Genomic DNA, 26,511 nt, shown 5'->3' with positions numbered 1-26,511 from the left:
TGCAGCTCTTCTGGAGGTGGGAGGGTGCCCATCACAGGTCCTGGCACAGCTCTTCAGTTCTTGAGGCCAGGAGCCAAGGTTGAAAGGGACTTCTGGTGATGACCTTCTTGCCGGTGAGGACTTTCTGCAGAGTCCTCCTCCTCCTCCTTGTCTCTCCCTCCTGGCCAGTTCTAAGCTTTTTTGTTGAAATTTCCTACATTCACAACCACATCATCTGCCATAGTAACAGTTTTATATCTTTCTTTCTGATCTGTATGGCTGTGATTTCCTTGCCTTGCCTTCTTTTATTATTAGAATTTCCATAAACTATGTTGCAGAGGAGAGGTGAGTAGATCTCCTTATCTTATTCCGTATCTAGGGAGAAGGCATTAAGTCTTTTACCATCAAGGAAAGTATTGGTCATAAGTTTTGAAGTTTTTATTTCATTTTAAAGTGAAATTTTATAAATTACAGTATGAAACATGTTTTTATATATGTGTACATTGTGTAATGATAAAACCAAACTAATTAACATATTCATTTTATAAATTTTATAAATTACAGTATGAAACATGTTTTTATATATGTATACATTGTGTAATGATAAAACCAAACTAATTAACATATTCATTACCTCATATACATTTTTTTTGTGAGCACATTTAAAGTGCACTGTCTTAGCAATTCACAAGTAAATGGTGCATTATTATTAACTATAGTTACTTCTTGTTCAGTAGATCATCTCCAGAACTTATTACTCTAAAGTCTAATTGAAACTTTGTACCCTTTTATCAACATATCTCCACTCCCCTCCTGTTTATCCTCCTTCCCTCAGTCCCTAGTAACTACCATGCAACTCTGCTGCTCCAAGTTCAAATTTTTTAGATTTCCCATACAAGTGAGATAGTGCAGTCTTTGTCTTTTTGTTTCTGGCTTATTCTCTTAGCATAAGGTCCTTCAGATTCACCTATGTGTTCATAAATAACAGATCTTCTTTTTCCAGGCTAAACAGTATTCAATGTGCACATGTGTTACATTTATTTTAATTATTCATCTGTTGATGAACACTTGGGTTGATTTCAGAGCTTAGCTATTGTCAAAAATTCTGCGATAAACATGAGAGTACAGATATCTCTTCTATTCCATTTCCATTTGTTTGGATATTTACCCAGAAGTGGAATTGCTGGATCATATGTTAGTTCTATTTTTAATATTTTGAGAAACATTCATACTGTTTTCCAAAATGGAAGTACCAATTTATATTCCCATCAACGGAATACAAGGGTCCCTTTCTCCACATTCTTGCTTACACTTGTTATCTTCTGTCTTATTTATAATAGTCATTCTAACAGGTGTGAAGTAATAGCTCATGGTTTTCATTTGCATCACCTGGTGAGTTTTAAAAATAATTATTGGGGAGGAGGAAGACAAGATGGCGGACTGAAGCCAGCTTTCAACAGAGGCTCCCGTCCAGAAGGAGAGTTAAGGAACAGGAACTTAGTAAGTATCCTGGTGGACTTGAGCCACACCAAGAGAGAAGGTTGAAGAACACACATCAACACTGCTGAGGCAAGCTGTGATCACAAGGACGCAAACAAAAGGTACAAAATCCACCACCAAGGGGACGGGAATCCCCCTCCCCCATGAGACCGGCTCAAGAGCCCCACAATTAAACAAACGGGCAGAAAATAAAGGCCCTCCCACTACACTCCACGGGAGAGACCTTCTAAAAACTGGACCTACCTCCCCTACTGGGGTGCCGTGGCGTTCTCCTGCCGGGCATAAAACTGAATAAAACTTTAAAAATCCTTTGCTGGCAACCCTGAATCCCCAACACTTCCCTCCTGCCCACTGAGGTCTGGAGGCCTGTCCCCCAGGAGTTCGGATTCTTGAGTGATTTCTCAAGGGGAGTGGACAGTCCCCGAGTTGCGACTGGTCAGCATTGACTCTGAGGCACGCGAGTGAGGGGAGGACACCGGGCTGAGGGGGAGTCACGCCTTGGTGGCATTTCCCTGTGGTGCGGTGCAGCAGCCCTCCCCGTGCATCAATATGGCCAGGCATAAAACTGAATGAAACTCTAGCTTCCCCTCAACTCTCACTTGGGGTCTGGGGGCATGTCCCCCAGGAGTTCGGATCCTTGGGTGATTTCTTGAGGGGAGTACACAGTGCCCGAGCCGCGACTGGTCAGCGCTGACTCTGAGACACACGAGCGAGGAGAGGGCACCAGGCTGAGGGGGAGTCACGCCTCGGCGGCACTTCCCTCTGGTGTGGTGCAGCAGCCCTCCCCGGGCAACATTACGGCTGGGCACAAAACTGAATAAAACTCTAGCTTCCCCGCTGAGCGCCCCTACTCTCACTCGGGGTCTGGAGGCCTATCCCCCAGGAGTTCGGATCCTTGGGTGATTTCTCGAGGGGAGTGCACAGTGCCTGAGCTGCGTCAGGTCAGCGCTGACTCTGAGACACGTGAGTGAAGACAGGGCACTCTGCTGAGGGGAAATCAAGCCTTGGTCGCACTTCCCTGTGGTGCGGTGCAGCAGCCCTCCCCGGGCAGGCAACAATACAGCTGGGCATAAAACTGAATGAAACTCTAGCTTCCCCCCCACTCCCACTCGGGGTCTGGGGGCCTGTCCCCCAAGAGTTCGGATTCTTGGGGGATCTCTCAAGGGGTATGGACCTAGCATAAACTGCGGCTGCTCAGTGCTGACTCCGGGGCACAAGACAGAGGAGAAAAGGGTCGGCTGAGTGCCCACACCAGAGCGGCAGTTCCCTGGAGGCAGAGCAACAGCCGTTTTTTCTTTAACGGCAGAACGGCTCACTTCTGGATATTCTGAGGCCACACCCCCGTCTCCCTGGGCAACCAGAGGATGCCACTGGTGAGCGGGGGATTTTCTGACACTGCTCACAAACCCGAGAAGCTTCCAGGGCGGGGCCGACCCAGAGAGGTGATCGGACGCAAACCTTCAGCAGCAAAGAGGACACAAACCTCCAGCAGCAAAGACGTTTGAACTCAGAACAGCCAGTCTTCTGTAGGCGATTTCGGCAGGAACCGAGACAGAACCCCGCAAAGTTGTCTGTTCTGTTCTGTTCTGTTAACAGCATCCATCAGGGACGGGGATAAGCCTGAGTGAACACCTCCTTCCCATCACCTGCATCAAGCACTCAAAGATGTCAGGCCCCATCTCCTCCTGCTAAATAGCGGCAGTCTGCGGGGGCCTGGCAGACTTCCTTGCGATTCAGGCAGGTGCAAACCCCTGGAGTGTCTGTTCACTGCAGGCAACTGGGTTAGCCATCTGCAGAGATACCAGTGACTGGGTCCGACAGAGAGGCAAAGTGGGGAAGGAGACGTCAACCTTCCCAGACTGCTCTTTTTGCTGGGTGGCTCCTCCTGACTCCACGCTGCACTGGGATGAGCCGTGTCAGAGGAGTCACCAGGCTCTTGTGATCCAGTTCCCAGAGACCTCTTGAACTCTCCAATCCGAGACAGGTGCCGATTGAGACAGCTGATTTGGACCTTTTGAACTGGGCTAATAGACTGAGGACTTTTCAGGCAGTGCCCTGGGTGTGCGGTTGTAGCAAGGTTTGATTCTCCTTTTCCAACTGGGGCCAGAGGTGGGCAGGCGGGGTGACTTAATTGCTGATTTTTCCACACAGCTGAGACTTCAAGCCAGAGTAGAAGTTGCAATAGGATCGAACAGAAACCAGCTGAAACAAGACAGAACCACTTAGCTCCACCACACAAGACAGGGCCCCAGTTTCTCAGGCCACAACACTGTACGGGCCCTTGATAAAGCCCCAGGGGAAAAATCAAAGGGAGTAAAAAAAACTATGGGGCAGAATCAGCGGAAAAACTCTGGTAACATGAATAACCAGAATAGATCAACCCCCCCAAGAAAAGATACGGCAGATGTGATTGAAGATCCCATTCAAAAACAACTGGCTGAGATGTCAGAAATTGAATTCAGAATTTGAATTGCAGACAAGATTAATAAAAAGGAATTAGAAATTCGAGGAGAAATTCAAAAGTTGTCTCAAGAATTTAACGAATTTAAAGACAAAACCACCAAAGACTTAGACACACTGAAGCAAGAATTTACAGCCCTCAAAGATATGAAAACTACAGTAGAATCCCTCAGCAACAGAATGGAGCAAGCAGAAGAAAGGATTTCTGACATTGAAGATAAAGTCTTCGAACGCTCCCAATCTCTCAAAGAGGAAGAGAAATGGAGAGCAAAAACGGATCACTCACTCAGAGAGCTCTCAGATAATTTGAAAAAAAGCAATATACGAATTATTGGGATTTCTGTGAATGATGAAGTGGCCTCGAAGGGCATAGAGGCCCTTCTGAATGAAATTATGAAAGAAAATTTTCCAGACATGCCTAGAGAATCTGAAATTCAAATAGCAGACAGCTTCAGACCCCTGCATGATTCAACCCCAATAAGTCATCCCCCAGACATATCATAATTAGCTTCACTAAAGCTAACATGAAAGAGAAGATTCTCAAAGCAGCCCGGTGAAAGAAAACTATTACATACAAAGGTAAGAATATTAGAATAACTGCAGATCTCTCTGCTGAAACTTTTAAAGCCAGAAGAGGGTGGTCATCAATTTTTAATCTCCTAAAGCAAAATAACTTTCAACCCAGGATCTTGTATCCAGCTAAACTGAGTTTCATCTATGATGGAGAAATTAAATACTTCAATGACATTCATATGTTGAAAAAATTTGCCATAAGTAAACCAGTTCTTCAGGATATTCTCAGACCTATCCTCCACAATGACCAACCCAATCCTATACCACAAAAGTAAACTCACTCAGAAACTTCGGATCAAACTCCAACTTCCACACTGGCGAAAGGATTAAAAATGTCCATTGGACCATTGAAAAACTAGATACCCAAAATTCCACCAGACTTATCAATACTCTCCATCAATGTGAATGGCTTAAACTGCCCTCTAAAGAGGCATAGGTTAGCTGACTGGATACAAAAACTCAAGCCAGACATTTGTTGCATACAAGAGTCACATCTTAACTTAAAAGACAAATGCAGACTCAGGGTGAAAGGATGGTCATCCCTATTTCAGGCAAATGGTAATCAGAAAAAAGCAGGTGTTGCAATTTTATTTGCAGATACAGTAGGCTTTAAACCATCAAAAGTAAGGAAGGACAAGAATGGTCACTTCGAAGATGGCAGCCGAGTAAAAGCTTCCTTGCATCTGGGTACCGTAAGTCTGGGGAGATAGGACTCCAGGCATCTCTGGCTGGTGGGATATGCGTAACATTACCCCTGAGATGATACAGGGAGTCAGCAAGAGACTTCTGGACCCCAAGAGGAGGACTAAAACAGTGGAAAACCGGCAAGTGGTCGCGTGTGTTCAATCTGTCTAAACCCGCCCGCAACTTCCACAGGCACAAGAACGTAAAGAGCAAGAGTAAGTGAAAGGAAAATTAGGGCAAGGAAACAGATAAAAGAAATCACTCATGAGGAAGAATCAGCTGAAAACTCCAGGCAACATGAAGAACCAGTCCAGAACACCCCGCCAAGGGACCATGAGGTAGCTACTGCAGAGGATTCCACCTATACAGAAAAGTTAGGAATGACAGAAAGGGAATTTAGAATACACATGTTGAAAACAATGAAAGAAATGATGGAAACAACAAAGGAAACTGCTAATAAAGTGGAAAATAACCAAAAGGAAATTCAAAAACAGAATCAAATAAGAGATGAACCATATGAAGAATATAAAAAGGACATAGCAGAGCTGAAGGAAATGAAACAGTCAATCAGGGAACTTAAAGATGCAATGGAAAGTATCAGCAACAGGTTAGACCATACAGAAGAAAGAATTGCAGAGGTAGAAGACAAAGTTCTTGAGATAACTCAGATAGTAAAAGAGGCAGAAAAGAAGAGAGAGAAAGCAGAACGTTCACTGTCAGAATTATGGGACTTTATGAAGTGTTCCAACATACGAGTTATAGGAATTCCAGAAGGGGAAGAAGAATGCCCCAGAGGAATGGAAGCCATACTAGAGAATATTATAAAAGAAAATTTCCCAAATATCACCAAAGATTCTGACACACTGCTTTCAGAGGGATATCGGACCCCAGGTCACCTCAACTCTAACCGAGCTTCTCCAAGACACATTGTGATGAACCTGTCCAAAGTCAAGACAAAAGAAAAGATTCTGCAAGCTGCCAGGAGTAAGCACCAGTTGACCTACAGGGGAAAATCCATCAGAGTGACCACAGACTTCTCTAATGAAAATTTCCAAGCAAGAAGAGAATGGTCATCTACCTTTAATCTACTTAAACAGAAGAATTTCCAGCCCAGAATTCTGTACCCTGCTAAGCTAAGCTTCAAAATTGACGGAGAAATCAAATCATTTACGGATATACAAACATTGAGGAAATTCGCCACAACAAGACCAGCTCTACAGGAAATACTTCAACCTGTTATGCACACTGACCACCACAATGGATCAGCAGCAAAGTAAGAACTCAGAAATTAAAAGGACAGAACCTAACCTCCATACTGATGCAAAAGATAAAACTAAGCAATGGACTCTCACCAAATAAGACGAATAGAATACTACCACACTTATCAATTATCTCAATAAATGTTAATGGCTTGAATTCCCCACTGAAGAGACATAGATTGGTTGACTGGATTAAGAAACACAAGCCATCCATCTCCTGTCTGCAAGAAACACACCTGGCTTCAAAAGACAAATTAAAGCTCCGAGTCAAGGGTTGGAAGACAATTTTTCAGGCAAATGGAATTCAGAAGAGAAGAGGCACTGCAATCTTATTTTCAGATACATGTGGATTTAAAGCAACTAAAGTTAAAAAAGGCAAGATGGTCAGTTTATATTGGTCAAGGGAAAAATACAACAAGAAGACATTTCAATTCTAAATATCTATGCAGCCAATTTAAATGCTCCCAGATTCTTGAAACAGACCTTACTCAGTCTGAGCAATATGATATCTGACAATACCATAATAACAGGGGACCTTAACACTCCTCTTACAGAGCTGGACAGGTCCTCTAAACAGAAATTAAACAAAGATATAAGAGATTTAAATGAGACCCTAGAACAACTGTGCTTGATAGACGCATATAGAATACTTCATCCCAAAGATAAAGAATATACATTCTTCTCATCACCCCATGGAACATTCTCCAAAATTGATCATATCCTGGGACACAAAACAAATATCAACAGAATCAAAAGAATTGAAATTTTACCTTGTATATTCTCAGACCATAAGGCACTAAAGGTGGAACTCAACTCTAACAAAAATGCTCAACCCCACCCAAAGGCATGGAAATTAAACACTCTTCTGTTGAATAACAGATGGGTGCAGGAAGAAATACAACAGGAAATCATTAACTTCCTTGAGCATAACAACAATGAAGACACAAGCTACCAAAACCTGTGGGATACTGCAAAAGCAGTTTTGAGAGGAAAATTCATCGCCTTAGATGCCTACATTCGAAAAACAGAAAGAGAGCACATCAACAATCTCACAAGAGAGCTTATGGAATTGGAAAAAGAAGAACAATCTAAGCCTAAACTCAGTAGAAGAAAAGAAATCTCCAAAATCAAATCAGAGATCAATGAAATTGAAAACAAAAGAATCATTCAGAAAATTAATGAAACAAGGAGTTGGTTTCTTGAAAAAATAAATAAAATAGATAAACCATTGGCCAGACTAACGAGGAATAGAAAAGTAAAATCTCAATCAGAAGATTGAGAAAAGTAACCTCAATCAGAAATGAAAAAGGGGAAATAACAACTGATCCCACAGAGATACAAGAGATCATCTCTGAATACTATCAGAAACTCTATGCCCAGAAATTTGACAATGTGAAGGAAATGGACAAATATTTGGAATCACACCCTCTCCCTAGACTCAGCCAGGAAGAAATAGAGCTCCTGAACAGACCAATTTCAAGCACTGAGATCAAAGAAAGAATAAAAAATCTTCCAACCAAAAAATGCCCTGGTCCACATGGCTTCATTACAGAATTCTACCAACCTTCAAGGAAGAGCTTATTCCCGTACTGCAGAAATTATTCCAAAAAATTGAGGAAGAAGAAATCTTCCCCAACATATTCTATGAAGCAAACATCACCCTGATACCAAAACCAGGAAAAGACCCAAACAAAAAGGAGAATTTCAGACCAATCTCACTTATGAACCTAGATGCAAAAATTCTCAACAAAATCCTAGCCAATAGATTACAACTTATCATCAAAAAAGTCATTCATCATGATCAAGTAGGCTTCATCCCACGGATGCAAGGCTGGTTTAACATATGCAAGTCTATAAACATTATCCACCATATTAACAGAGGCAAAAATAAAGATCACATGATCCTCTCAATAGATGCAGAAAAAGCATTTGAGAAAATCCAGCATCCTTTTCTAATTAGAACACTGAAGAGTATAGGCATAGGTGGCACATTTCTAAAACTGATTGAAGCTATCTATGACAAACCCACAGCCAATATTTTACTGAATGGAGTAAAACTGAAAGCTTTTCCTCTTAGAACTGGAACCAGACAAGGTTGTCCTCTGTCACCTTTACTATTCAACATAGTGCTGGAAGTTCTAGCCAATACAATTAGGCAACGCAAGGAAATAAAGGGAATCCAAATGGGAGCAGAGGAGGTCAAACTCTCCCTCTTTGCTGATGACATTATCTTATACTTAGAGAACCCCAAACACTCAACCACAACACTCCTAGAAGTCATCAAAAAATACAGTAATGTTTCAGGCTATAAAATCAATGTCCACAAGTCAGTAGCCTTTGTATATACCAATAACAGTCAAGATGAGAAGCTAAGTAAGGACACAACTCCCTTCACCATAGTTTCAAAGAAAATGAAATACCTAGGAATATACCTAACGAAGGAGGTGAAGGACCACTACAAAGAAAACTATGAGATCCTCAGAAAGGAAATAGCAGAGGATATTAACAAATGGAAAAACATACCATGCTCATGGATGGGAAGAATCAACATTGTTAAAATGTCTATACTTCCCAAAGCAATCTACCTATTCAATGCCATTCCTATCAAAATACCAACATCGTACTTTCAAGATTTGGAAAAAATGATTCTGCGTTTTGTATGGAACCAGAAAAAAACCCCGTATAGCTAAGGCAGTTCTCTGTAACAAAAATAAAGCTGGGGGCATCAGCATACTAGATTTTAGTCTGTACTACAAAGCCATAGTGCTCAAGACAGCATGGTACTGGCACAAAAACAGAGACATAGACACTTGGAATCGAATTGAAAACCAAGAAATGAAACTAACATTTTACAACCACCTAATCTTTGATAAACCAAACAAGAATATACCTTGGGGGAAAGACTCCCTAGTCAATAAATGGTATTGGGAGAACTGGATGTCTACATGTAAAAGACTGAATCTGGACCCACACCTTTCCCCACTCACAAAAATTGATTCAAGATGGATAAAGGACTTAAATTTAAGGCATGAAACAAGAAAAATCCTCCAAGAAAGCATAGGAAAAACACTGGAAGACATTGGCCTGGGGAAAGACTTCATGAAGAAGACTGCCATGGCAATTGCAACAACAACAAAAATAAACAAATGGGACTTCATTAAACTGAAAAGCTTCTGTACAGCTAAGGAGACAATAACCAAAGCAAAGAGACAACCTACACAATGGGAAAGGATATTTGCATATTTTCAATCAGACAAAAGCTTGATAACTAGGATCTATAGAGAAATCAAATTAATGCCATGAAAAAAGCCAACAATCCCATATATGAATGGGCAAGAGACATGAATAGAACTTTCTCTAAAGACGACAGGCGAATGGCTAACAAACACATGAAAAAATGTTCATCATCTCTATATATTAGAGAAATGCAAATCAAAACAACCCTGAGATACCATCTAACCCCAGTGAGAATGGCCCACATCACAAAATCTCAAAACTGCAGATGCTGGCGTGGATGTGGACAGAAGGGAACACTTTTACACTGCTGGTGGGACTGCAAACTAGTACAACCTTTCTGGAAGGAAGTATGGAGAAACCTCAAAGCACTCAAGCTAGACCTCCCATTTGATCCTGCAATCCCATTACTGGGCATCTACCCAGAAGGAAAAAAATCCTTTGATCATAAGGACACTTGTACTAGACTGTTTATTGCAGCTCAATTTACAATGGCCAAAATGTGGAAACAGCCTAAATGCCAACCAACCCAGGAATGGATTAACAAGCTGTGGTATATGTATACCATGGAATACTATTCAGCCATTAAAAAAAATGGAGACTTTACATCCTTCGTATTAACCTAGATGGAAGTGGAAGACATTATTCTTAGTAAAGCATCACAAGAATGGAGAAGCATGAATCCTATGTGCTCAATTTTGATATGAGGACAATTAATGACAATTATGGTTATGGGGGGGGAAACAGAAAGAGGGAAGGAGGGAGGGGGGTGGGGCCTTGCTGTGTGTCACACTTTATGGGGGCAAGACATGATTGCAAGAGGGACTTTACCTAACAATTGCAATCAGTGTAACCTGGCTTATTGTACCCTCAATGAATCCCCAACAATAAAAAAAAAAAAAAAAAAGAATGGTCACTTCATATTTGTTAAGGGTAATACTCACCATGATGAGATCTCAATTATTAATATCTATGCACCCAACTAGAATGCACCTCAATTTATAAGAGAAACTCTAACAGACTTGAGTAACTTGATTTCCTCCAGCTCCATAATCGCCGGAGATTTCAATACTCCTTTGGCAGTGTTGGAGCGATCCTCCAGCAAGAAGCTGAGCAAAGAAATCTTAGGTTTAAACCTAACCATCAAATATTTAGATTTAGCAGAGATCTACAGGACATTTCATCCCAACAAAACTGAATACACATACTTCTCATCAGCCCATGGAACTTACTCCAAAATTGACCACATTTTAGGTCACAAGTCTAACCTCAGTAAATTTAAAGGAATAGAAACTATTCCATGCATCTTCTCGGACCATCATGGAATGAAACTTGAATTGAGTAACAACAGGAATCTGCATACTCATACAAAAACATGGAAGTTAAATAACCTTATGCTGAATGATAGCTGGGTCAGAGATGAGATTAAGATAGAAATCGCCAATTTTTTGGAACAAAATGACAATGAAGACACAAACTATCAGAACCCCTGGGACACCGCAAAGGCAATTCTAAGAGGGAAATTTATAGTACTGCAAGCCTTCCTCAAGAGAACGGAAAGACAGGAAGTTAACAACTTAATGGGACATCTCAAGCAACTGGAAAAGGAAGAACATTCCAACCCCAAACCCAGTAGAAGAAAAGAAGTAACCAAAATTAGAGCAGAATTAAATGAAAGGGAAAACAAAAGAATAATACAACAGATCAATAAATCAAAAAGCTGGTTTTTTGAAAAGGTCAATAAAATAGAGAAACCTCTGGCCAACCTAATCAGAAAAAAAAGAGTAAAACCTCTAATATCATCAATCAGAAACAACAAAGACGAAATAACAACAGACTCATCAGAAATCCAAAAAATCCTTAATGAATATTACAAGAAACTTTATTCTCAGAAAATGAAAATCTGAAGGAAATTGACCGATACTTGGAAGTACACCACCTTCCAAGACTTAACCAGAATCAAGTGGAAATGTTGAACAGACCCATATCAAGTTCAGAAATAGCATCAACTATACAAAACCTCCCTAAAAAGAAAAGCCCGGGACCAGACGGTTTCACGTCAGAATTCTACCAAACCTTTAAAGAGGAATTAGTACCTATATTACTCAACCTGTTCCAAAAGGTAGAAAAAGAAGGAAGACTACCCAACACGTTCTATGAAGCAAACATCACCCTGATCCCCAAACCAGGAAAAGACCGAACAAGAAAAGAAAATTATAGACCAATATCACTAATGAATATAGATGCAAAAATATTCAACAAGATCCTAACAAACAGAATCCAGCAACACATCAAACAAATTATACATCATGACCAAGTCGGTTTTATCCCAGGGTCTGAAGGCTAGTTCAATATACGTAAATCTATAAATGTAATTCAGCACATAAACAAATTAAAAAACAAAGACCATATGATTCTCTCAATTGATGCAGAAAAAGCTTTTGATAATATCCAGCATCCCTTCATGATCAGAACGCTCAAGAAAATCGGTCTAGAAGGGACTTTTCTTAAACTGATAGAGGCCATCTACAGCAAACCCACAGCCAATATCATATTGAATGGAGTTAAATTGGAATCATTTCCACTCAGATCAGGAACCAGACAAGGCTGCCCATTGTCTCCATTGCTTTTCAACATTGTAATGGAAGTTTTAGCCACCGCAATTAAGGAAGAAAAGGCGATCAAGGGTATCCATATAGGGTCAGAAGAGATCAAACTTTCGCTCGTCGCAGATGATATGATTGTGTATCTGGAAAACACTAGGGACTCTACTACAAAACTCCTAGAAGTGATCAAGGAATACAGCAGCGTCTCAGGTTACAAAATCAACATCCATAAATCGGTAGCCTTTATATACACCAACAACAGTCAGGTTGAAAAAGCAGTTAAGGACTCTATCCCATTCACAGTAGTGCCAAAGAAGATGAAATATTTGGGAATTTACCTAACAAAAGATGTGAAAGATCTCTATAAAGAGAACTATGAAACTCTAAGAAAAGAAATAGCTGAAAATGTTAACAAACGGAAAAACATACCATGCTCATGGCTGGGAAGAATCAACATTATCAAAATATCCATACTACCCAAAGCAATATATAATTTCAATGTACTCCCTATTAAAGTTCCACTGTCATATTTTAAAGATCTTGAAAAAACAATACTTAATTTTATATGGAATCAGAAAAAACCTCGAATAGCCAAGACATTACTCAGACATAAAAACAAAACAGGAGGAATCACACTACCAGACCTCAGACTTTACTACAAATCGATAGTGATCAAAACAGCATGGTATTGGCACAAAAACAGAGAAGTAGATATCTGGAACAGAATAGAGAACCAAGAGATGAATCCAGCTACTTACCGCTATTTGATTTTTGACAAGCCAATTAAAAACATTCAGTGGGGAAAAGATTCCCTATTTAACAAATGGTGCTGGGTGAACTGGCTGGCAACCTGCAGAAGACTGAAATTGGACCCACACCTTTCACCATTAACTAAGATAGACTCTCATTGGATTAAAGATTTAAACTTAAGACGTGAAACTATAAAAATACTAGAGGAGAATGCAGGGAAAACCCTTGAAGAAATTGGTCTGGGTGAGTATTTCATGAGGAGAACCCCCCGGGCAATTGAAGCAGCTTCAAAAATACACTACTGGGACTTGATCAAACTAAAAAGCTTCTGCACAGCTAAGAACACTGTAAGTAAAGCAAACAAACAGCCCTCAGAATGGGAGAAGATATTTGAAGGGTATATCTCTGACAAAGGTTTAATAACCAGAATCCACAGAGAACTCAAACGCATCAGCAAGAAAAAAACAAGCGATCCCATCGCAGACTGGGCAAGGGATTTGAAGAGAAACTTCTCTGAAGAAGACAGGTGCACGGCCTTCAGACATATGAAAAAATGCTCATCATCTTTAATCATCAGAGAAATGCAAATCAAAACTACTTTGAGATATCATCTAACTCCACTGAGACTAGCCTATATCACAAAATCTCAAGACCAGAGATGTTGGCGTGGATGCGGAGAAAAGGGAACACTTCTGCACTGCTGGTGGGAATGCAAATTAATACATTCCTTTTGGAAAGATATATGGAGAACACTCAGAGATCTAAAAATAGATCTGCCATTCAATCCTGTAATCCCTCTGCTGGGCATATACCCAGAAGACCAAAAATCACAACATAACAAAGATATTTGTACCAGAATGTTTATTGCAGCCCAATTCATAATTGCTAAGTCATGGAAAAAGCCCAAGTGCCCATCGATCCACGAATGGATTAATAAATTGTGGTATATGTACACCATGGAATACTATGCAGCCTTAAAGAAAGATGGAGACTTTACCTCTTTCATGTTTACATGGATGGACCTGGAACATATTCTTCTTAGTAAAGTATCTCAAGAATGGAAGAAAAAGTACCCAATGTACTCAGCCCTACTATGAAACTAATTTGGGGCTCTCACATGAAAGCTATAACCCAGTTACAACCTAACAATAGGGGGAAGTGGGAAAGGGGGGGGTGGGTAGAGGGAGGGGGATCGGTGGGATCACACCTGTGGTGCATCTTGCAGGGGTATTTGCGAAACTTGGTAAATGTAGAATGTAAATGTTTTGGCACAATAACTGAGATAATGCCGGAAAGGCTATGTTAACCATTGTGATAAAAATGTGTCAAATGGTCTATGAAGCGAGTGTATGATGCCCCATGATCATATCAATGTATACAGTTATGATTTAATAAAAATAAAATAAAATAAAATAAAAATAAGTGTTGGGAAATTTGCATGTCTTATGTCAAAAAAGTCTATTCATGTTTTTTGCCATTTTTTTAAATCAAGTTATTGTTGTCTTGCTATTAAGTTGCTTTCATTTGTTATGTATTTTGGAGGTTTAGATATGGACCCTTATCCGATGTGTGGTTTAAAAACATATTCTCTTATTTGTTAGACTCTGTCTTCACTCTGTTGGTTGTTTGTTTTGCTATACAGAGCATTTTAGTTTGATAGACTCTTATTTATCTGTTTTTCCACTTGTTTCTGTGACTTTAGAGACATATCTAAGAAATCTTTGGGCGGCACCTGTGGCTCAGTGAGCAGGGCACTGGCCCCATATACCAAGGGTGGCGGGTTCAAACCCTGCCCCGGCCAAACTGCAACAAAAAAAATAGCCAGGTGTTGTGGCGGGCGTCTGTAGTCCCAGCTACTCGGGAGGCTGAGGCAGGAGAATCGCCTAAGCCCAGGAGTTGGAGGTTACTGTGAGCCGAGTGATGCCACGGCACTCTACCAAGGGTGATAAAGTGAAACTCTGTCTCTACAGAAAAAAAAAAAAAAGAAAAAGAAAAGAAAAGAAATCTTTGTTAAAATCAACATCAAGAAGCTTTTTTCCTTCTTTTTTTACTGATAGTTTTATAGTTCCAGGTAGTGTATTAAATCTTTAATCCATTTTGTGTTGATTTTTGTGTATGGAGTAAAATAAGAGTCCAGTTTTATTGTTCTAAATGTACATATATATGGTTTTTTCAAGATCATTTTTATTGAAGGGATTACCCTTTTCCCATTGTGTGTTTTTAGCACTGATAATAAATTTTTGTAGATGCCTTTCATAAAAATGATGAAGTTATATTCTATTTCAATTTTCTGAGCAGTCACATGAATTAGTGTTGAATTTTGTCAAATGTATGTTCTGTATTTCTTCCTGCAAAGTTACATGACATTTCTCTTAGCCTTTTAATGTGATGGACTATACTGATTGATTCTGAAATACCAAACCATCCTGCATATGTGGAATATGCCACACTTGGTCATGGGTGCATAATTTTTTTTCCATACTGATGAATTATACTTTCTAATCAATTGTTAAAGATCTGTTTATTTGTATTAACAAGAAATATTGGTCTATAACTTTGTTGACATGTCTGTTGTACTTTATCTGGTTTTTGTGTCAAGATAAAATTAGATTCCTGAAATGGATCAGGAAGTTTCTGTCCTCCTCTATTTTTTAGAAGGGATTGTACAGTATTAGTGTCAATTCTTTTTATACCCTTGGCAGAATTCTCCAGTGAAATCAGATGGACTGGAATATTTCTTCAGGAGAGTATATAAATTAAGAATTTAACTTCCTCAATTGTTATTCAGCTATTTAAATGATCAATTTCATGTTGGGTAAGTTGTGAAATTTGTGTCTTTCAAGGAATTGGTAAGAGTTTATTATTTTATTCCACATGGGATAGGCCTTGAAAGGTTTTAAGTTAACATATATGCAGATTTGAATTTGGAATCATTTCCTAACATTAGCAAAAACATGAATTAGAGCAGAAAATCTAGAGGCAGAGATGGTATAGGAGGCTATTACAGTAGCTGAATTGATAAATGACAAGAATTCAATTAAAGGTAATGAAAAAGAACAAAAATTGATAGATATTAGTTAAATATACAGGAATGAATCAATAAGATTTAATGGACAATTATGAAATGATGTAGAGGATGAGCTTGTGAGTCATTCTAATGCATATTAATTTATTACATAATTCTTTAATGAATGAATGCAAGATTTAGTGAATTAGTAAAATTATGGGAAAATATACTGTGAAAGGTCTGATTTTGGGCTTGAGTAACTATATATATATACTGATAGTGTCAAATAAGGTAGGAAACACAGTAAGTACACATATAATAATATGCGTGGAGTACTTACATCAAGTAATCAATTGCTTGAATGTATTATGTCATTTAACATCCATAATCATGGTATGAGAAAGATAACACTATCCCATTTTATAGAAGGAGATTCTGTGCCACAGCAGTGAGTAGTTTGCCCAGGATCACACAGTAAGTGGAAGAAACAAATTGTGAGCTTGCATTTTGACCCAAGATTCCCCTCTTTCAGATTCACCATACCACAATGCCTGCTCTTTCCAAGTCTCTGATAATCCAAACTATTAGCACCTGATCATGAATTTATGTAGATGCACGCCCATAACCAAAATAACAACCTTTTGAGATATATGATAATACGGGTGAAACTCAAAATTTCAAAAGCTAAATGAAAGAAGACAGATGTAATAGATGTGTAATTCCATTTATATGGCATTCAAGGAAAGGTAAAATTAGAGTGATAGAAAGCCAGTCTTTGTTTACCAGGATCCAGGAGTATAGTTAGAGGACTGACTACAGAAAGGAATGAGAGAAATTTGGGGGAAGATGAAAAGTTTTATTTTTCAAATTATTGAATTTGAATTAAATAAACATTGTATATACGTATGGTATACAATGTAATGTTTTGATACATGTACATATTAGGGTATAATTAAATCAAGCTAATTAATATTTCCATCACCTCACATACTTATGTTTCTTTTGATGACAACATTTAATATCTATTTAATATTCAAGAATCATAAGAATGTATTGGATACCTGAATATCCAATACATTAACTATAGGAAGAGTACTATACTGTAAGATCTCCAGAAATTATTTCTCCTGTTTAGCCATAATTTTAGGGGGGGGTTAAAATCATAATTGTGGAGGTAATTAGATGATCGTATATTTTTAAATAGTAAATTTTATTACATGCAAAACTGTTTTACAAAAAAGCAATTAAGAAATAGACTGCATCTAGCTCAACATTTTATGGTGTCAAATGCTCCCTTTTATTATGGTGCTTTTCTCTCTGGTGTAATAGTTTGCTTACTCACAAATACGTGTATTGGTCTCTTTCTACTTTAGCATGTAATGCAAGAAAGCATGCAGAAATCCAAGAATCTGACATCTTGAAAAATTGCAGTTTCATATATTTGCTCTCCTAAACCACTTGTTACCAATTTGGGTATGATTATAAATTATTTCCTCTTTACTCATCCCCCAAAATAAATAATCACTTTTTAATTTCACCTCCTAAGTAAAATAATAGATAATATTGAGTCCTAATAATGTACTATGTACTACTGATACTGCATTCACTGAATAGACTCATATAATTCTTCAAAATGATTCTCTATGTAAGTTATGTTATAAGCTCCACTTTTTCTTTCTTTTCTTTTTTTAAGAAAAATGGGGGTAACCTATGCCTCCTAAGTTGTTTTATTTTTTTTTATTAAGTCATTTGTACATAGATCATGAATACATGTATGCCATTATGGGATTCAATGTGTTGATTATTTATACAAATTCGAGTACTTACATCCTACTAATTAACATAGCCTTTACCTCATTTACCCAATTACAGTGTTAAGAGATTTGTGTTCTACACTTGATAGATCCAACTTGTATATGCAATATGCTCCATAGGTGTGGTCCCCCTGTTAATCCTCCCTCTATCGCCCCATCCCCTCCCTTCCCCTCCCCCTCCCCTTGGAGGACCCTGAGGAATAATGAGGATAAATAACTTGTCCAAAAGTACACATCTAGGAAATAGCAGAGCTGGAACTTAAGCTAAGAAGGCAAGTTTCAAGTTCTATAGTGTAGTCCATTGTAAAGCACATCTCTTCTCCTCACTTCCCTTCATGCCTGCAACATCACTCACATAGTTTTGGCTCCATCTTTGGTCTTGCCTGTGTGTAATTCAGACTATATATTGCTACAAAACTGATTTATTAGCAATGTGAATGGGAGGGAAAAAAATAGATCTCCAAAAGTTTTCTTCTCTATAATGGCAAAAAAAAAAACGCTGCAAAAACTCCGAAAACTGGCATTTTCAGTACTATGGAAGTGAGCTAAACAATTGCAACAATGCAAGGAGCATTTACTCAATAAAAATGACTGAATTTTGGTAAGAAAAGTAAGATATGAATAAGTTTAATTTGCTCTATTCCCTGGCCTTCTCTCCAGTTCCATAGTAGCTTTGGAAAACAACAACCATTCAATATGTTGAAACCCTTAGCTGAACAGATACTGAAGGTAAGCAACAATGGGTTAGGTTTCTTCAAAGCCACATTCCACAGACATTCTCATTTTTTAAACTATCTAATAATTCTTTGGGAAAACCCCACCCACAGAGTTCATTTTATTTGAACTGACCCAGTGATCACCCAGGGTGAACTTTTCCCAGGACCATTTCTTTAAAAATTCAATACAAGTTGTTTAACATCTCAACTACCTGAAGCAATGAGAAAAGTTGAAGTAATTAACATCCTGACCAAATTCTTAAAAGGAAATTCTGGGAATGAGACAATAATAGCTTTGGAAAAGCTCAAGATAGTTCTTGGAATCAGGAAGGGCATGTTCATGTGCAGAGCTATGTGCATGTACGGGGCCTTGTGTCTACCTAGACAAGACCTAATAAGGCACAGTTCTCTGAAATGAGACTTACTGTGAGGCTCTGAATAAGCAGGAAATGAAGAGTAAGGTAGAGTTGTGAAAATTCCTGCCAGAGCAGTGAAGATATACCCCAACACACATAAACACACCCACACACACACACACACACACACACAGAGTTCTTCTTAATGGCTGGGGATATTATAGGTTCTAAGATTTTAAGGCAATGTCTGTTCAATCATCATCTGAGTAGTAAGCAAAGAGAGCAGAAACTTCAGTGGCCTGACATGTCAAAAAATATAGACTTTACAGAATAACTTTTTAGGAAAGTCACTAAACAAATACCTGGGATAGAATGGGAGAATCTGACTTCAGAGTTGCTACATTATATTATTTCAAATGTCCAGTTTTTGACAAGGAATTACAGGACGTGTAATAATGTTATATTTATAGAAAATTGCAAAGATCCTAAAGAGAGTTCTCAAATACATATTACCCATTTTGAGTTCCCCCAAATATAATCACCTTTCATTACCATGTACATTTGTACATGGCAACTAGAAAACCAAAATGGATATGTTACTGTTACCTATTTATAGTTTACCATTTTATTCAGGTTTTATCATCTTTTATATTCATATTCTTTTTATATTTAACATCCAACCCAATATACCATACTCCATCTAGGTATCTTATCTCCGTATTCTTCTCTGATCTGATATTTTTTGGTCTATACTTGTTCATAACTGTAAAAGTTGTTTAATGAAGATAAATAGGTTTTCAAAGCTGCAGAACTATTTTCATTTTTAAAATGTCTTTACCCAGAAATGTTTTTGTTATCTGATTCTGGTCAATGTGATATGCTAGCCAATAGGGCAAAATATTGGATTATTAATTTCAAGTAAAAAATTGTTAATCACAATTTAAAATTCATCTGTATAAGGTTTCTGGTGGACACTAGGTTAAAATAAAAACCAAAAAAGGAAATGAAGAATCTGCTGTAAAGAAACTTGAAAGCCTAATTAAGAAACTTGGCCTTTATTCAACATCAGCAGGAACCATTAGACACTTTGAGCACAGAAGTCATCTATGTTGATCCTCACTTGCCTGTAGATTTTAGTTGCCTCTTGCTATTCTGAATAGCACCCCTGTTCAGTGGATCCAACACTTCCTCTACTGATGCAAGAGATTGGTGCCTTCTCCAGACACTGCCCTAGCAAAAGAGAATGATACAAGAGTTGCATTATCTAAGCAATATTTTGAAATATCATCAGGTTATCTAGGCAGTCTAAAACAATCAGGATCAAATGAAACAGGGAAAAAATAAAATCCTGTATTTAGGTTTATGGGAATAAATCAGTTACACCAAGGGAGGATGTGGAATACTTAATCTGATAATCAGTACTTTGTTTAAAATATCTGAGGAAACTTTGTGCCCTCTAATTCAGTAAAAGCCATGCAGGTCATACGATTATTACAATTCCATCCAAATCAAGAGAGGTGTCAATCTCACTGTAGTACACAAAGACTCAAACTCATTCATTGTTTATTGGAAGATGGATACATGCAGGACACTGTGCTGAACTCTGCTCCTACACTGGAAGCTTGGTTTCGCATTTTGAAATCAGAAATAGAGGTATATTTTATAATTTGCAAAGTAATGCATTTCATTGTATTAATAAAAAGTTTGGAAAATAAAGAACAACACAATGGAGAAATTCAACAGCATTATTTTTTTCATTTTCTGTCAGCTGGAGTTAACATATAAGGAAAGTTCATGTAATAACTGTAATAACAACATCCAGAGATAGACTTTCCCATCCAGATCATTACCCCATTTGTGAAATTTATTCTGTGGGGACAGTTGGAAGATAGACTTTTGATAAAATTTGTGTCTAGTCATTTTATAATCATAATAAGATACTTATATCATTTTGGCAGAAATGAGCTATGTGTATTATATTAAAATTTTTAATAAGTATGTGCTAGCAAATAATGCCTGATATCCTAGCTAATAGCTATGTACAAACTTTATTAAGCAGCAGAAAACTATAAAGAGACAGGTGGTAATAGTTGGATTCCACATCTGGTAATGGAATCTTCATTGTCTTCAGGGTTCTGGGTCTTGGGTAACACAGTAAGGAACTAAATTTCTGAAAATATTGACATACCCTGTAAATGTCTCTCTGTGCAGATAAATAATGTACCTTTTTGGTTAAGAAAAGTTTATTTACAAAATCTAAAAGTAGATCTTCCATTTGACTCTGCAATCCCATTACTAGATATTTACCCAGAAGAACAAAAATCATTTTATCACAAAGACATTTGCACTAGAATGTTTATTGAGACTCAATTCATAATTGCCAAGTTGTTGAAATAACGTAAGTGCCCATTATCCCATGAATGGATCAAAAAACTGTGGTACATATATACCATGGAATGTTATTCAGCCACTAAAATAGATGGAGATCTTTTACATTTACCTGGATGGAGTTGAAATACATTTTTCTTAGTAAAGTATCACAAGAATGGAAAAATAAATATCCAGTATACTCCATAGTAATATAATATCAATATATAAACGATTACATGTTCCTAAGAACAATAAAACACTAATATAGTCGAGTTTGGGGTAGAGGAAAGAGGGAGTGGGGAGAGGGGAAGATGTTTGGCAGAAGGAGGGAGGGCATGAGGCGTGATCTCACCTAATGTGCACATTGTGAGGGTGTATAACACACCCCTGGGTGAGGGTTTATTCTACAAATGGAACTTTACCCTGGAAGTGAGAACATTATAACCTAAAAATTATACCCTCATATTAATTTCAGAAAATAAAAAAAATTAAAAAATATAAAATTACAAGATTGAAAATAAATGTATATACCAAAAAAAGAAAAGTTTATTTAAATAAGCAGGTTTATAACAATGCTTTGCCACAGAATGCAACTTGTAAGAGACCCATTGCATAGTACAGTCAACGATTTAGTCAAATTCCTTTTATTCTTATTTAAACAATCAAATAAGCCTAATACTTTTTATACTATCTTTTTATACAAGGCTGATGGTATGCAAAAAGTATATGTAGGGTGATCACAACTTTTTATTCTGTCACGTAGCTTAATCTTTATACTTACTATATTAGCAAGCATGTTTTCTGTTGTTACCTTTATTTAGATCATGTTATTTCAATGTCTGCACAGTGTTTCATTTCATATGAAAGCTATAATTTATAGCTATAAGTTAAACATTTCTATACTTTTGTCATTGTAAATAAAAATGCCCACATGCAAAAATCTTTCTGATTCTTTGGAATCAGAATGGCTTCAATATTTTTGAAGTCTGTGATATGTGTTATCAAATCTCCTTCCAGAAAGCCTGAGCCAATTTGTATCTTCCCAAAGATTGAAGTATGAAGATTTTCGGCTTGGCGCCCATAGCACAGTGGTTATGGCGCCAGCCACATACACCCAGGCTGGTGGATTCAAACCTGGCCCAGGACCAGCTAACCAACAATGACAACTGCGATAGAAAAATGGCTGGGCATTGTGGCAGGCACCTGTAGTCCCAGCTACTTGGGAGGTTGAGGCAAGAGAATTGCCTAAGCCCAAAAGTTTGAGGTTGCTGTGAGCTGTGATGCCACAGCACTCTACTGAGGGTGACAAAGTGAGACTCTGTCCCAAAAGAAAAAAAAAACAAAAACAAAAAAGAAGTATGAATACTTTAATTCCTGTCCCTGCCAATCTGATACACAGTCATAACACATATGCCTTGCTTACATGGCTCCTAACTATATTTATTTATCATATTTATTCATAGCCATCTTTTGCTGGATAGTGTTTTATGCCATGGGAATAAAATGATGCACAAGATGCACAAGCAAATTCCTGTCTTCTTGATGTTTATAGTCTATTTAGGGAAAGAGAAGGTGAAGGAAATAAATGTGCTCAATTAGTTGGTCAATGTGGACACTGACCTCAGTAATTTAGGAAACGAAGCTAGAAACGCCTGTGGTTCGGAAAGCGTGATAAGTTCCTAGTATAAAAATTCTTGGTTTATTATCTCCCTGCCTTGTAACTCACACTGGGAGGGTCACCTGCTGGGTGATCCCAGGCCTCTGTTACCTCATTGGCTACAATCCATAGGCTGTGTCTGGAAGAGTTCTCATCAGGAAGCCTCCTGTTGCTTTTCCACAAAGAAGCCTGTGCTTTCTTGAATAGCATAGCACCTATTAAGTTACAATGGAGCAGACAACATGGGACCTCTAATTTGTATTTGAAGGGCGAAATGATTGCTGAAACTTATTCGAAATTGAGAGGTGTTGCTATCACCAGAAATTGTAGGAATTCAGTTTGTAAATTGCAATTGATCCCTTTTCTCTCTTCGTAGATGAGTTATAAGGAAGAATTTCCAGATCCTCAGTGAAACTTTGTAGTTTAGACCATAAATTAGGCCTTAAGCAGAAGACCTTGGTTCCAAGTTTAATAGCATTTTATCAGACATCATACCTCCCTTCTACCCATCTCTGCTAGCTTTCTTGGGATTAGCATCCTGGCCCTGGTACAGGTGCAGAGTACAGCGTAGGGCTCTCTTAACTTCTTGATTGCGCAAGCAGTAAATGATGGGATTGAGCAATGGTACAATGACAGCATAGAGGACAGAAACCAGTTTGTTGGTGTCAAAAGCTGAGAGTGCCTTTGGCCGGGCATAGATGAAGATACTGGCTGCATAGAAGATGATCACAACAGTGAGATGAGAGGCACAGGTGGAAAAGGCTTTATGGCGTCCAGCAGCAGAGGGAATGCACATCACAGCACCAGCGATGGCCATGTAGGAGGCCCCAGTGACAGAGAGTGGTCCTAGCAGAATAAAAATAGCCAGGACAAAATCTGTAAGCTCTGCTGTGGACATGTCCGTGCAGGAGAGGTTGAGCAATGGGGAGACATCACAGAAAAAGTGGTTGATGATGTTGGGACCACAGTAAGACAGTCGAGAAATGAGAAAAACTTTGACCATAGAGATGCCAAAACCTCCAGCCCACGAGCCAGCTGCCATCTGGACACACAACTGGCCACTGACAATAACAGGGTAATGGAGAGGATGGCAGATGGCCACGTAGCGGTCATAGGCCATAACGGCAAGAAGGACACACTCAGTACAACCCAAGCCCAGGAAAAAGTAGAGTTGTGTCATACAGCCTTCAAAGGAGATTAGCTGTCCTCGGCCCTCTTTAGAACTAATGAAGCCAGCAAGCATCTTGGGAATAGTGACAGTGACATACCAGATCTCCAGAAAGGACATATTAGCCAGAAAGAAGTACATGGGTTTGTGGAGAGTGGAATGGTTCCTAATTGCCACAATGATGAGTATGTTCTCAGTTAGCACCAACACATAAGCCACTAGTGAAAGGGCAAACAGTAGTGCCCTCAATGGCAGGGGAGCTGGGAATCCCAGCAACACAAACTCATTCACGCTCCCACTATGGTTTCTCCTCTCCATTGTATCAGTCCTGCCCACTGCTCTTCAGGAGATGAGAATAGAGTGTCTTCAGGAGGCAGCAACAAGAGCCCAGCTTTTATCTTGGTGGGTTTCTATTGGTAGAATACGTGTAGTGCACATAACCAATCAATGAGCTGAGGCCATTTCTTTCTTCTTTAATCTGGAAACAAACTAAGACAATCTTTGGCACAAGTAAATGGCTCTATGTTGGGGACAGGATGGGAATCTGTTCTGACCTTTGGAGAAGCAGATATTGAGAAACATCAGATAAACATGACATTACTTGGCTCCAAAGAATATAGATAAGAACCAGAAATAGAAAGTCTGTATTGGCTCAGTGCCCGTAACACAGTGGTTATGGTGCCAGCCACATACACTGAGGGTGGTGGGTTTGAACCAGGCAAGGCTAGCTAAGCAACAATAACAACAAAAAATAGCCAGGTGCAATGGTGGTCAGGTATAGTCCCAGCTACTTGGGAGACTGAGGCAAGAGAATCACTTAAGCCCAAGAGTTTGATGTTGCTGTGAGTTGTGACAGCATGGCACTCTACTCAGGGTGACACAGTGAGACTCTGTCTCAAAAAAAAGAAAAAAAAAGAAAAGAAAGAAAGTCTGTATTGTCCTACAGTGAGGATTTGTCTATGGGCTGAATTGTGACTCTGTTTTAAGGAAATAAGTTACCCAATGGAGGAAGAACAATAATACTATTAATGTGCATAAGATTTACCGTATGTTATTAGTACAGACAGTGTTCTAAAGAGTTTGCAGAATTAATTCACTTGTTCTTTAGAGTAATCTTGTTTAGTACTGTTTAAAGTCCACGCTTAATGTCCATAGAAACTGAAGCAGAGAGAGTTAAATTACTTAGGGAAGCAAAAGAAAGACTAAGGGGGAACACAAGGAAGTCACAGCACCAGCAAAATGAAAGTCCTACACAACCCAGTACTTGAGAGTCACCTGGAGATTTAAACTAGGAAATGGATGCTAGATGGCCAAAGGATTTAGAATCTCATCAGTTCTAAAAGTTGTACTAACTGGGAATCAGAGTACAGCATCTTCCTGTAGCATCAAGACCAGTATAAAAGCATACTTTGAGTAGGTTACTCTCTTTGTTTACCTTGGTATCAAAGATAACATGTTTTCCTTTCAAAACATCCATACCCTTCTGGGTCTCACATAGAAAAGAAGTTAGAATTTCCCCACATGGGAGTTGGTACAAACAAAGGGCTATTTCTGCCCAGTGTTGCGTGGTTATAGCATTGGGAGACAGTATAGAGATTAGAAAGGGCGCCCCAGCGGAACATCTGGATGCTATTTCCTCTCAGAAGATTTTCTAGTTTTTGGTCTTAGACCTGTTGCTATGAAGCCAGCAGGGGCAGAATGTGTTGACAAATCAATCTTCAACTTTCTGATTGTTTTCTCCTGGAATTTCTCTTCTCTTTATGCCATGCTGTCAGTACTTGAGCATTACTCAGTACAGGAGCCCTTGAAACTTCTCTCAGTACTACAGGAGTATAATGCAACTACACTGCTTGCATCTCTTATCACTCTTATTCTTACCATCCATACCCACATTTTTTTTTTAAATTGGTGGTCTATCAGTTATTTTGGAGACCAGCAGTCCCTACCCTTTTTGGTACCATGGACTGGTTTCATGGAAGACAATTTTTTCACAGATGGGTGTCCAGGGAAGGATGGGACAGGAAGTGGAGGTCAGGCAGTGATGCTGTGTAGCCTGGTTCCTAACAAGCCACAGACAAGTACCTGTCCATGGTCCAGAGGTTTGGGCACCAGAGTATGAGCCAAGGGTAGTGGTACCTGAAAGATTCAGAAGACATGTGCCTAGTCTTCAAGAAACTCATAGACCAGCAGTAGGGACATGTCTTCATCATCTCACCCCTGAATGTTTAAGCTGTCATGGCTATCCCCACACCATACATCTAGACACATGAATAAATTGGAACCTCATATCCATAGTTGCCATTAATTACATCAGGTTTGAACCCTTCTCAATACCAGCCTCATATGCCATTCATGGTGCTTTTGACCCCCTTGCCCTC

General features: G+C 38.8%; 1 protein-coding gene across 1 annotated transcript; it reads right to left on the bottom strand.

Moving 5' to 3' along the window:
- Positions 1–23,419: 23,419 nt before the first annotated feature.
- On the bottom strand, positions 23,420–24,519 carry LOC128565493 (olfactory receptor 6A2). Its single transcript, XM_053561984.1, has one exon. It carries the CDS (start codon positions 24,449–24,451, stop codon positions 23,468–23,470), a length of 984 nt encoding a protein of 327 aa, XP_053417959.1. The 5' UTR covers positions 24,452–24,519; the 3' UTR covers positions 23,420–23,467.
- Between the last annotated feature and the right edge of the window lie 1,992 nt (positions 24,520–26,511).

This window comes from Nycticebus coucang, chromosome 14 (assembly GCF_027406575.1).
Source record: "Nycticebus coucang isolate mNycCou1 chromosome 14, mNycCou1.pri, whole genome shotgun sequence".
NCBI classification, from domain to species: Eukaryota; Metazoa; Chordata; class Mammalia; order Primates; family Lorisidae; genus Nycticebus; species Nycticebus coucang.
Note: the sequence above shows the minus strand (reverse complement) of the source record. Positions and strands in the feature narration are given on the sequence as shown.

Excerpts from the sequence above, each read along its gene's own strand:
- LOC128565493 (XM_053561984.1), bottom strand. The coding sequence starts at position 24,451 with ATGGAGAGGAGAAACCATAGTGGGAGCGTGAATGAGTTTGTGTTGCTG.